The sequence below is a fragment of the Hippocampus bargibanti genome, linkage group LG14 (genome assembly GCF_051943395.1).
Source record: "Hippocampus bargibanti isolate YZ-2025 linkage group LG14, ASM5194339v1, whole genome shotgun sequence".
NCBI lineage: Eukaryota > Metazoa > Chordata > Actinopteri > Syngnathiformes > Syngnathidae > Hippocampus > Hippocampus bargibanti.
The window spans coordinates 628,679-642,475 of record NC_142747.1 but is presented as its reverse complement, the minus strand read 5'-3'; the positions used below and the strand labels follow the sequence as shown (position 1 = coordinate 642,475).

General features: G+C 45.1%; 1 protein-coding gene across 3 annotated transcripts; it reads right to left on the bottom strand.

Moving 5' to 3' along the window:
- Window positions 1-1,112: 1,112 nt before the first annotated feature.
- Window positions 1,113-6,083, bottom strand: hmgb1b (high mobility group box 1b). Of its 3 annotated transcripts, none has more exons than XM_089013921.1 (5): window positions 5,931-6,083; window positions 4,794-4,951; window positions 3,195-3,340; window positions 2,943-3,117; window positions 1,113-1,691 (listed from the first exon to the last, which is right to left on the bottom strand). In XM_089013921.1, the coding sequence occupies exons 2-5, from the start codon at window positions 4,938-4,940 to the stop codon at window positions 1,557-1,559; spliced, it is 603 nt and encodes a 200-aa protein (XP_088870047.1). In that variant the 5' UTR covers window positions 4,941-4,951; window positions 5,931-6,083; the 3' UTR covers window positions 1,113-1,556. The 3 variants fall into 3 exon arrangements, with proteins under 3 accessions (XP_088870047.1, XP_088870049.1, XP_088870048.1); XM_089013923.1 differs by lacking the exon at window positions 5,931-6,083 and adding an exon at window positions 5,647-5,757; XM_089013922.1 differs by lacking the exon at window positions 5,931-6,083 and adding an exon at window positions 5,609-5,711.
- Between the last annotated feature and the right edge of the window lie 7,714 nt (window positions 6,084-13,797).

The following is a 13,797-nucleotide window of genomic DNA, read 5'->3' as shown; positions in this document are numbered from 1 at the left end:
CTGAAAAATGGTGGTACCCCGCGCTCCCTTCAACATTGAAATTACAAATCCCAGGTTTTTAGAGCTCAAAGTGTGACAAGGTTTGTGAATTTTAAGATGGGCTGCAATACCAAACACAACACACGCACACGCACGCACACACACAGCCTATTAAAGGTCGTGCCAAGTGTGAAACATTAACCACAAGGGATATTTACACGTCTAATGGATTAAAAATTGCATGGGAGTTTCGCTAATATACAGTAGTGGGATTTGGAACGGATTAGGATGATCATAAACGCATAAATAAGATGAGAGTTGACACAAATTCCCAGCGGACAAATCAGCCCATTTCCAACCGAGCTCGTGCGCCATCTTGTGCATTTTCTGGCTGCTACATTGGAGTTCAGACGGCTCGAATTTATACGGAAGTACAGATACCTCAAAATGGCACAGACTAAATTCTTGAATCGATGTCAAACATGTATGCTTTCCTCTTCAGAACTATTTGAATCATATTCATCACTGGATGAGTAACAAGAAAGCATCTTCTCTGAATCTGAACTCTGTGAAGCCATTGTTTTGATTCTGGAGCAAGGCAGTGTGTGACCAATAGTGACGTCACGAACAAGCGGGCGGGACTTTCTGAATCTACCCTGCTCATTTTGTGGCAGATTTTTGGACACTTGAGGTCATTTTTATTGGTGTTTTGCATTTGACTAAAATATCATCCTGCGTGTTTTGGCTATTTTAGATGCTATAAAACGTTTTCTGATGTCAGTTAGGAAACAAAAAAATGGTGTCGGTTGTCCTTTAAGGCACTCTCTAGATTGTTCATGTGTTTTGTTTCTGGAAATTACAAGCCTTATGAAAAATTATAAATCTGAAAGGAATAAAACAGTGACCTTTTTTGTGTTTTGAGCCTTTGTCATTTACCGCATAAGCTTGCTCCAAACTATAACGTGTATTTAGTGTTTGGTGGAGTGCTCATTTTACCCCAACACAGATCGCCACGTACCAAAATGACAGATTTTTTTTTCCTATGAGCTGTGAATCAGGAAAACGGGACCTTTGAAAGTGGTCCTAGCATAGGCTTGGCGGCTGAGCAAAAGAATGACTCCTCAAAAGAAAAAAAACAACAGAAAAACATTTATTTTATGAGAGGACATTCTTGAATGTCGACAGCTGCACTTTGATATTTTGGTGGGATTGCAACAAAATCAAAATGACAGGGAAGATGGCACATGGAAAAGAAGACTTTTCAAAATAAAAACAATAGCTTACAATCAAAAGTGGGAAATCTCATTTGCGAGCGAGAGGGAACACCTGCAGCGACTTAATAATACTATGCTGCCGGTGCGGGAGGAAAAACAAGCACAAGAAAAGTCCCCAAACGGGAAGATATGTGGTGTGTTTTTTTTTTCCTCAACACTGTACAGTACATCTTAAAAACATTAAATATACACATGTTCCATCTGAACGTCAACGTGGTGGCTTGAGAACATTGTGGTTGCTTATCTGGCATGGACGCAATTCAGGTCCCTCCCGCCACTCCGCCCCCCCCCCTCCTCCTTCGTCTACTCGTCGTCATCCTCCTCGTCTTCATCGTCATCTCCCTCCTCTTCCTCCTCATCCTCGTCATTGTCGTCGTCCGCCGTCGCAGGCGCTGAGCTGGAGTCCACTTTGCCCTTGGTGCGATAAGCCACGATATCCTAAAGCAACAAAGGTCTTCAAAACCCAATGCGTCCGAGACAAAAACCAACCGTACGACAAAAGTTGACCCTCCCCCATTCAGATGCCAAACTTTGGCATTTTCAAACTTGGAGCAGACGCAGGCGCTTTTTCCGCATGACGTCTCTGACCCACTGGTGAAAAGGACACCTGGATCGTCTCCCCTTTCATCTAGAATTGCATGTAGTTTCAAGGTGTTCGTGTGGAATAATGACAAACTCCATTCGGTGATTTTATGTCAACCCCTTCCGAGACCAAGAGCAAAAATCTATGAAATGAGGAGCTCCTCCCTCAATGTAGCTTTGTCCACAGTGTGGGGGGTAAAAAAATGTATGTCGTTTCAGTCCGAGTAGTCCCTTTTTGAAAATGGCAGGTCTCGAAATCGTCATTGCAATGACCTTCAAGAAAGTTACTCCAATTTGACATCTAACTAGCTGTCTATTAGCTAGTTAGCTATCTATTAGCTATACAGCGATCTATTGGTTAACTAGCTATCCAGCGATCTATTGGTTAGCTAGCTATCCAGCTATCGATTGGTTAGCTAGCTATCCAGCTATCTATTATCTATCATCTATCTATCTATCATTTAGCTAGCTATTTAGCTATCTATCATCTAGCTACCTAGCTCGCTATCATCCAGCTCGCTATCTAGCTATCTATCATCTAGCTCGCTATTTAGCTATCTATCATCTAGCTATCTATTATCTAACTAGCTATCTATTAGCTAGCCAGCTAGCTATCTATTACCTAGCTAACCAGCTAGCTATCTATTAGCTAGCTAGCTATCTAGCACACTCGTCCTGTGACTGCGAAGTGACCTTGAGAGTTTTGAAGAGTGCTTGTCAATGAAATGTATTATTATTATTAGCCATCTATTAGCTAGCTAGCTTTCTATCTATTTGAGTTACCTCTGTGACGTGTGGCGGCCGCTGCTCACCCACAGAAAAACGTATACTATTACTGTAAAGTGACCTTGAGAGTTTTGAAGGCGCATGTAAATGAAATGTATGATTATTTATTATTATAAAGCGCTTTGCTTCAATGGCATGCTGTTGCGAAAGTGCTCGATTCATAAAGATTTGTTGGAATCTGCCCAATTGCAGCAGCAAGCCCGGACAACAGTGTTCATGCATCATCCCTTTTGTAAATTAATTTGTCTGGCAGAAAAAAAAGGAGAAGACGAAAATGTGTGGACAAAGTGTCACGGCCTATGAAGCACGTCGCGAGGTCACCTTGTCATACTTCTCCTTCAGCTTGGCCGCCTTCTTCTCGTAGGGCTGCTTGTCCTCCGTGGACGAGCCGTTCCACATCTCACCCAGCTTTTTGGCCGTGTCGCCAATGGATAGCCCCGGGTGCTCGCCTTTCACTTTTGGGCGGAAATCGCCGCAGAACAGGAAGAATGCTGACCTGATGGCGACGGCGGCGGCGCAAAGCAAGTTAACACTTTGCTCCATTGAGTTCATGTCAACTCAAAGGGTACTCACGGTGGTCTCTTGGGAGCGTTAGGGTCCTTGAAGCGCTTCATCTTTTGTCCCTTGGGGGGGATGTAGTTCTTCATCTCCGCCTCGTAGCGGACCTTGTCCTGCTTGGCCATGTCTTCAAATTTCCCTTTCTCCTTTGGGGACATTGTCTAAAACAAAAGCATCAAATATAGAATTTCGACACGCCAGGTGTGCCATTTATAGGTACTCATTTTAATATCTGTATACAGTGAGACCTCAACTAACAAACACCTTAACTTACAAACTTTTTGTCTTACAAACGTCAGATTTCTGAAAATTAAACCTTATAATAAGCACTATTTTCATAATACACACCCACCACGGCTGTCGGAGTGATCTTCAGCGGAAGCACACGACCGAACATCACCAGAAGTTAAGTTAGCAACAGTCCTCATGGAAGGTGACTCTCCTTCCATAAGCCATCAACGACCACCAAAAAGGTAAATACAACTTTATTTTACAGCACAGTTTATTTCTTTAATTACAGTCCTCATGTAATGCGCCTCTCTTTCCAAACAGCAATTCCCTTTGACCTTCGACCTCCAACACCATTCCATCAAGCCATCAATGACCATCACAAATGTAAATAAAGTGACTTTATGATACAATGCAGTGTATTTATTTCATTATAATACAATAGCACATTTATTGTACATACAATAATATGGTATGTTGTGTGTAGTTTTAAGGCTTATTTAGTTGAAAAGTATATTTTATGGAAACCCGGGAACGAATTATTCTCATTTTAATGGTTTCCTATGGGAATTTTATTTTTGAGATACACACTTTTCGCCTTACACACTCTGTCTGGGAACCAATTAAGTTCGTAAGTTGAGGTCTCACTGTATATATATATATATATATATTACATTTTATTATTGCAGTTTATGCAGCTCTGTTATCAACACATTCGGGAATGACGCTCTGTCATATTTTCAATTCCCAAATAAATTCGTGAATGGCAGTGAATAATCATTCACTAGAAAAAGGCTTTCTGCTTTCTATTTATTATGATGACGATGATGATGATTATTATTATTGAAAAAACAAAACCCGAACCAATTCCGGAATGGCACTCTACGTCATATGTTGAATTCCCGAATAAATTTGTGAATGACGTCCCTGATCCACTGCTGAAAAGGACACTTCCGCTCCTTTTTCATCTACAACCACTTCATGTCACAAAGATGGTACAGAAAGTGCTGAAGAATGAAGGACTCTCTGTGTCTTTGTGTTGTCATATTATTTGTTATTTAGTTTTTGTTCTACTTTATGTTACTGCCGCTGCTCACCCGCAGAAAACATATCCTGTGACTGTAAAGTGTCCTTGAGAGTTTTGAAAGGCGCTTAGAAAAATTATTCTTATGATTATTATTCCCTGAAAGGCCACAAGCTATCATCCAAGCTTTGGGAAAGTAGTCGTTGGAGTCAAAGAAGCGTGTGGAAGTTGTACAATTTGCAACTAATTCCAACACGGATGAACTTTTCTGTTGACATGTCCCAGGTAGGGTGAGCACTGCAGTTGAACCCAAATTTGTGAGGGTTACTTTGCCTTGCCTTGAAGGGTTGGTCATCCCTTACCTTCCATCGCTCGGAGCATTTCTTGGAGAACTCTGCGAAGTTGACACTGGCTTCGGGGTGCTTCTTCTTGTGCTCCTCTCGGCATGTTTGGACAAAGTAGGCATAAGAGGACATTTTGCCCCGCGGCTTCTTTGGATCCTTCCCCATTTTGGCTCAGCCTGTGGGGGCGCGTGGAGACACGCACATACACACGCACACACACGAAGGAAATTAGAAAAAAATAATGAATATATTAGACTAAAGACGCTCAGGCAATATGTAAATGAGAACAGAATCATGTCTGGCTAGTGTCTGCCTTTGTCTATTGTTTAATGGGGCTCGAGGGACGAGAAAGGGGAAGGAGGGAGTCTAGGTGAATGTTTTGTACATTCTGAACATTGTGGTGCTGCATTACATCACGATGAGAGCGTACTATCTGCTTTCCAGTAACCACATTGATATAAGATGGTATTTTACTATCGAGTGAATGTGTCAATGAATACATTAGAATTAGCTCCGCCCTAAGCGCTGGCTTTGTGTCCTCCGGCTTGTTAGCCGCACATTAGCACACCGAGGTAACCATCGCAAATGGCTAAGCGGAGGCCGATATCGAACAGTAGGCCGCACGCCCCCTCGATCGCTCGCAAAACGTATCGATAAGGCACGAATAAGGTAGGGAGGTTAATGGTCATTATTGAGAGGTTTTGGAAAAGGGCCAAGTTCGCCTTCTCGACGGGATGTTAGCCTCTCCGTCTCGCTACGACGACGCTAGGCTATCGTAGCACGTTAGCTCTCGAAGGTTAGCGATCCGATTCAACTGCGGACGTTAGGCTGACCCACGGCGCGAGTGTGTGTTGACATTGGGAGGAGTCACCGGCCACTCCGCGCCGCGTGAATAAATGGAACCCGTCGAGGCGCTTCTCGCCCTCTCGTCATCTCACCCCCCAACACCATCCGACAACTTCAAACCAACCGAAAGACCGGCGCGTCCCACTATGCTAGCATCCTTTCCTATTGCTGTCATTCACATAAGTTCACCCTTTTCCCCCACCCGCCCGATGCACACACACAGACGCTTCGCGCGGACGATCCGCTCCCCGGTGAAGGCTGCGCTCCACCGTACGCGATCCAACAAGTTCGTGACAAGCGAAGGCTTACCTCGGTGCGTAAGTGTCGTCTCAGACAATGGGACAAAAATCACGATGCGACGATGATGATGATGATGATGATGATGCTTGCTCGCGTGTTTATCCTGATTGTCGGCAGCCCTGCAGCCGGCGGACATTGGCTGCCGCCGAGCCCCCCGCGAGTGTCTAATTGGGCAAGCGGCCACTTGCACCGGCGGGACGGTTGGCTGCTTGTCTGGAGCGGGACGCCGTGGCGCTAAACTTGAATGGCAAACAGGCTCGCAAAATGCGAGAGGAGCCACAAATGGGACTCCATAAACAACAGTTACATTTCAATCAGATATAGATATAGAATAGAACAACAAAGTAGTCCTCCGCGTATTTACTTGACGAAGTAGCCCGTGAATAAAAAAGTACCCGTGTACAGAGAATCTCACTGAGGAGTCACTTCTGATTCAGTTTTCAAACGAATGAATCTCAAATTGACACGGTTATGAAATATTTCTATTAATTAATATATCCCCCAACAATATCATTTTAAATATAGTTTTTTTTCCCTCGTGGACATAAATGATATTAACACGAATGAATGAAAATGTACCCACGCTAAATTAGATTAGATTAAACTTTAATCGTTTTACAGTGGAGAAATGTCCCTTTTGTTTTATCGACCCTGGAAATAAAAACGGCCCAATCTGAAACAAAGATCAGGAGTCAACCAAACTGGAAAAAGACCTCCATTAAAGCACGCCACAGTTACGTATTGATTTGGAACCTTTCCTTCAAAGTTCTCGCGTTGGCCTCAAGATGTCACCAGCACCTCAAGGCCTGGACTCTACACCTCCAATACCGCGAGGATGAACTTCATACCTGTCACCCTCCACGGCTCCATGCCCTTACAAACTGTCGTATTTTTCCCTTACAAAATACAAAATAATCTTACACCGTATTTTTTTCCCAAACGTGTTTCGTTATATCATTCTGTACATATTCCAAATAAATGATGAAATTGCAAGTGTTGCTTAATTACTACATGAACAAAGCGAAAGTAACACCTGTGATCGGAATGATGCAATGGGAAATCCCCAGGCGGCAGACGCATGCGCACAGTAGCATCAAACCGCTAGCTTCGTTTGCTACGAAACAAACGATAGTAAGATAGAGGCTACCGCGGCAAAGTCGTTTGACTTGATTGATTTGCCGTTTGGTGATAGTCGGTGTATGGTACCCATAATTGACAAATTTGCTTTTTTCCGTACAGATTTTCTTGTACGTCGTACATGTCTTAAAAGACAACCGACATCACTTTTTTGTTTCCTAACTGACATCAGACAAACGTTTTATAGCAGGGGTGTCAAAGTCATTTTTTGCCGCGGGCCACATTGTAGTTATGGTTTCCTCTCGAGGGCCGTGTGAATTTCTCCACTGTGAGACTAATAAAGGCATATCCAATCCAATCCAATCCAATATTACATATAGAACACACAGCAAATTAATGAATAACTCATTTTCAAATCCGAAGTCAAGAATAATGACTTTCATTGTGGTTGACATCCAAAAAGATGAAATTTTGGCTCAGATTTTAGCAATCATCATGGAATTTAACAAGTTTGATTTGCATTCGCAGGCCGAAAAAAAATGATGTGGCGGGCCGGATTTGGCCCGCGGGCCTTGACTTTGACACCTGTGTTTTATAGCATCTATATATTTTTAGTGAAATGCAAGACACCAATAAAAATGATTTAAAGTGTGCCGAAACAGCAAAAAATTGAAACAGGAAGTGGCCAGTTTCAGAAGGTCCCGCCCCCTTGTTCGTGGTGTCACGCCAAGACATCTTGCTTTGCTCGAGAATCGAAACAATGGCTTCAGATTCAGAGAACATGATTTCTTGTTACTCATCCAGTTATGAATATGATTCAAATAGTTCTGAAGAGGAAAGCATACATGTTTGCAATCGATTAAAGAATTTATTCTGTGCCATTTTGAGGTATCTGGGAGGGGGAAATGTAGCACCAAAAAGAGGCAGAAAATGGCGACAAAGCTCCGTGGAAACCGACTGATTTGTTTCCTCACAATTTTTGTCAGCGAATATCAAATAGATGCTTGGTGTAACACACAAGGATTCACCATTGCGTTATTTCTGTGTTTTCCTTCTAATCTCGCCATCAACACGAGGTTTTCAGACCAAACAAAGTACCGCAAAATGCAACGACGTGATACAATGTGTCCTTTCTCGGTCAGGGGCGTTCCTTCAGTGACGTGACATGAGGACTCGTCACCAACTCAAAAACAAGACGTCCTGAATATTCAGCGCGAGTCTTAAAAGGTAAAATATAGTAGCTATATGCGGTGGAATCTTTGTAAAATACGCTCAGTAGAAGTCATTTGAAGCCATTTTACAAATTATGGACACAATTTGTCCGGAGACGTCGGTTATCCTTTAAATTGCATAATAAACGTACTTTGTACGGCAAAAACGTGCAGGTTGGCAGGTATGGAACTTGGAGCGGTGATGGAAGCCCTGTAGCAATGTGGTGCCCATCTTTCAAACTTAATTTTTATTCTGTGGCTTTTGACTGCGTGTGATTCGATTTTGAGTTTGACTGTTTTTGTACTTTCTGCTGTCTTTTGTCTGTTGTTGTATTGGGTAGTTTTACTCCAGGTACAAAATGTTGTATACAGTGGCAGGTGTTTTAAAGTGCTCTAGTAGAGTTGAGAATCATTGAAAAAAGTGCATCCTTGCGGTGGCTAAAAAGCCGACACAACTCGTCAAAAAGTTAGCTCGCTTTTTTTCCATTTTGCCTGCAGCTACAACAACAGCCAGCAATGCAACATGGAGAGCAGGCGGCGCACACTTCTACTTCACTGCCAAATCCAAAGAACTCAATTATTTCACGTGACACCTTTCTGTCAAGGTGAACTTCCTTTTATGGCTTTGCAATCGACTGGAACACACTTGGGAGAGAAAATGAATGGCCTCCAAAGACGGAATGAACCAATGAGGTGGCTTCTGATGATACATTTCATTACAGCTGATGGTGACATGGGGAGACATGGCAAATATGGCGCGAGAGCGATTATAGTGGGGAAATGTAACCCAGTGATGAGAGTAGCAGTCTTCTGATTGTTTTTTACGATAAAGACTCCGCCAGTTATAACAGCAACTCGTTCAGTCTCTCTCTGCGTGATGGCAAGAATTCAGACTGGAAATTGTGCAAAAATAATGTCGCAGAGATCACTTTTCTGGCAACAAAATTGCTACTTTTCCCCCCCATTATTAACACGTCATGGCTGTGATGCGTTTGCGGTTATTCACATCTGTGTCACGGTTTGCGAGGTGGTGATGGCGGGTTCGGATCCCAAAAAGCAGGCAGGAGGGAGCAGGAGGTTGTTTGACAAATTGTATTAAAATAAAGTCAGCAGGAACAAAATGTAAAACATCAAAATGATCTGAATGGAAAAAATACAAAGTAGCAAAAGAAAACCAAGTGTAAAAGTCCGCCAAGGTTAAACAAACACGTACACGATGCATGCTGCAACCAAGCAGCAAACAAACAATGAATCGGCACCGGATGATCGTGCCAGGTGTCCTTTTAAGTGTTATTGATTATAACGACCAGCACCTGCGAGGCTGCCGGCAGGGCTGACGTCGCTACCCGCTGGTCGCCAATCTGATCGGGACGACCAGCACCTGTGCAGGTGCAGGCGGGGCCGACAGCGCCCCCCGTTGGTCGCCAACCAGATCATGACAGTACCCCCCCTTCAAGGGGCTGCTTCCAGAAGTCCCAACAGTCTCCCAAAAGGTCCACTCGCCAGGGAACGGTCGGTGGAGTGGGCAACCGCTGCCTCTCCAGCACACGACGGGCGGCGGCCCGATGGGAACGGGACTCGGCCTGGGGTGGACGAAGACGCGGCACGGATCGTCGTGGGCGTGAGTGCGATCCCTCTCGCACGTTCACGCGACGGCGCATGGCTCTGCGTGGACGTCGAACTGCCAGGCGCAGAATGGCACCCCGTACAGCCGTGTGGGACCAGGTCTCGGCCGGACGCCGACGTGGGCGTGAACTGCCCGGCTCCGGGGGAACGAGACCAGTCCAGAGCCGCTCCGGGATCCAGCGGTGAGTGGGGTCTCGGACTGACATTGACGCGGACGTTGCACGGCTCGTCGTGGATGAGACTCAATTCGTCATGCACGACGACAGCGTGTCTGGACGTGGGCGTGCAATGCCAGTCACCCAGGGTCACCATGGACGGCCACCTGGAAGGAGGTCTCGGCCGGACGTTTACGTGGACGTTGCGGCTCGTCGAGTGACGCGATTCAAACGCGACGAGGCTTGCGCTAACGTGGACGTAGCATTGCCAGGCACAGAGTGGAAATGAGACGGGTCCGATGTACCTGCGGGATCCGATGGTTGGCCGATTCATTCTGTCACGGTTTGCGAGGTGGTGATGGCGGGTGCGGATCCCAAAAAGCAGGCAGGAGGGAGCAGGAGGTTGTTTGACAAATTGTATTAAAATAAAGTCAGCAGGAACAAAATGTAAAACATCAAAATGATCTGAATGGAAAAAATACAAAGTAGGAACAGAAAACCAAGTGTAAAAGTCCGCCAAGGTTAAACAAACACGTACACAATGCATGCTGCAACCAAGCAGCAAACAAACAATGAATCGGCACCGGATGATCGTGCCAGGTGTCCTTTTAAGTGTCATTGATTATAACGACCAGCACCTGCGAGGCTGCCGGCAGGGCTACCGTCGCTACCCGCTGGTCGTCAATCTGATCGGGACGACCAGCACCTGTGCAGGTGCAGGCGGGGCCGACAGCGCCCCCCGTTGGTCGCCAACCAGATCATGACAGTTGGGTCTGGAAAAAAAGCCTCAAATTGTATTCAGCAAATATCCAAGCACTTTTTGATGTTTCCCCTCAGGGACATTTGGCCAGGCTGCCATGTGGCGCCTCCGCAGCGCGTCTGCCCAGAAGCCATCCTGATCAAATGGGAAAGCAAACAAACAAGACAAAAAACGTGTAATTCCTTTAAATCCTTTGCTCAGTCATGCTGAAGGAGGCTTTGCATAGTAGTGGTGGTAAAAACAGTGCCATTAAATGTGGAAATCGCAGCGTGTTGCATCACGGGGGAATGCATACAAAATTGCATTTTGCACAGTCCGCTGTGTACAATGCCAGTGAAGCGCGATAGGCTGCATCATCCCTCCCGGAAAGCTTTAAAAGGCGCCACATTCTTATCTTCACCTTGGCTCCCCCCTTTCCACCCTCACTTCCTCCCCCTCTTCCAGGAAGTCACTTGTCATAACGTTACTACCCAATGTATTTTTACTGGTGGTAACTCATAGCAACCATTGATTTTTTTTGTGTTTTGGAAAAGCTAATGAGCATGCACTCATTGCGCTGGAAAATCAAATTGACATGATTTATTTCTGGAGCTGTAGGAGAACAGGAATATTCAGCTCTCGGTATGATGCAGTGCAGTCTGACACCATTGTAAATCACAATAATGATAAGAAGAAGCTTCCAGGTGTCCTTAATATCATTTCTCCTATTGATATGGACCAAAATGGCATGAATCCACCTGACTGCCCAAAGATGGGATCGGCTCCCTCGAAGAGAGGCCGTTCGGATCATGGATGGATGAATAAACACCTATGGAAGGCTGACCTCCTCCCCCCCCCCCCAGAGGGTAGTGAGTCCATGGGGAGAGAGAGTCACATTGACGTTTTGGGCTGGGCGCACCCAGGATTCAGGCGGCGGGATAAACTAGCTGCATGTCTGTGGCCAAGGATGGTGTAGGATTTTCCGGAAGCCAAACAAACAACAGGAGACTGTGGTCGCTCTCCTGAAATGGCCTTGATGGCACATGTTGCCATTCCCGATGCGTATCTTGACTCAAAATGTTTCTCTTTGCTCAGTTTGAAACGTTTTTGCCCGCTTTTTGAAATGTCTTTGTCACGATCTAGTTTACGACCAACGGGTGGCGCTGTCGGCCCCGCCTGCACCTGCACAGGTGGTGGTCATTCCAATCAGTGGCAGACTGTCACGTTCTGGTTGGCGACCAACGGATAGCGCTGTCGGGCCACGATTGCAGCTGCACAGGTGGTGGTCGTTCCAATCAGTGGCAGTTGAAAGGACTCCCGGCACGACCATTCTGTGTCGGGTCATTGTATGTGTTTGCTGCACCCTGTCAGGTTTGTTTCATCTTGGCATATTTTTACTCATGGTTTTCTTAGATACATTGTACTTTTCTGTTTGGATGACTTTGATGTGTTTGACTTTGTTCCGGCTGACTTTATTTTAATCCAATTAGTCAAATACAACCTGCTGTTCCTTCCTGCCTGCTTATTTGAGAACCACAACCATCACCACCTCACAAACCGTGACAGTCATAACTTCCTTTATTGTTAAAACATTCACGATTAATGTTTGAACAGCGTTTTTTGGATGATTCCGACTATTTTTGTGACATTGCATGAAGGAAAAAAATAGAGTAATTTGGTTGTCACGGCACGTTGTTACCAACAAAAAGATGTCATTTTGTGCCTAGCGATGAAGCGACCGAGCTGTGGCCTTAAAACCGATAAACACTTTAAGGCAAAAATTAGAGGTTCAATTTAGATCGTTCGTATAACAGCCTGCTTAGGCATCATAGGATTAGTAATGCTGATGAGGTAATACCGGAGCAAGTGGGGCAATCAGGCCAGTCGTTTAGTCAGCACAATAGGAGACGCAGAGATTAGCCCTCTGCTTGTCACGTTTTGCGAGGTGGTGATGGCGGGTGCGGATCCCAAAAAGCAGGCAGGAGGGAGCAGGAGGTTGTGTTTGACAAATTGTATTAAAATAAAGTCAGCAGGAACAAAATGTAAAACATCAAAATCAACTGAACAGAAAAAATACAAAGTATCAAAAGAAAACCAAGTGTAAAAGTCCGCCAATGTTAAACAAACACATGCACAGCATACAATGCATGCGATTGCAGACAAAGCATGCAACAAACAATGAACCGACACCGGATGGTCGTGCCGGGAGTCCTTTTAAGTGTCACTGATTAAAACGACCAGCACCTGTGCAGGTGCAGGCGGGGCCGACAGCGCCACCCGTTGGTCGCCAACCAGATCATGACACTGGTCCCCACAACCTGAGAGCAGGGACCTGTCAGAGCAGTGTCCGGCATCGCCATGTCTGGACAGTAGGGTTATATATATAAGGCCGATACTACACTACCAGTAAGACTTTAGTTCGCTGAAGAAGCATCTTGGATAAAAAGCGAAACGTCTGACACCTTCAAAGAAGTACAGATGACGGTTGAAGAAACCTTTTCATCCATCGATGGTCCATCGATGAAAAGGTTTCTTCAGCCGTCATCTGTACTTCTTTGAAGGTGTCGGACGTTTCGCGTCTTATCCAAGAAACTCTGCTCCCCCCAACCTGAGCGCAGGGACCTATCAGAGCAGAGTCCGGCACCGCCATGTCTGGACAGTAGGGATGTATATATATATAGGGCCTAAACTACCAGTAAGACTGTAGTTTGCTGACGAAGTTTCTTGGATAAGAAGCAAAACGTCCGACACCTTCAAAGAAGTACAGATGACGGCTGAAGAAACCTTTTCATCGATGGACCACTCCTGTACGACTGAAAGCTTACACAAACGTATCGATGTAGATTGTTCAGTTAGCTTTTGTTTGATGATTAAGAAGCGATTCTAAGGTTTCTAACGCTAGTTTCAATGTTTATGTTGTCCTAAAACTCAATATTCTGTCAGTGGTTATCAATAGAGGAAATGATATTCAGGACACCTGGATGCTCAGTTCAGACCCTCCAGAGGGCGCCCCCGAGCCACGGTGCTCGAGTGACAAAGCCTCCTCCCACCACGAGAGAAGAGAACTG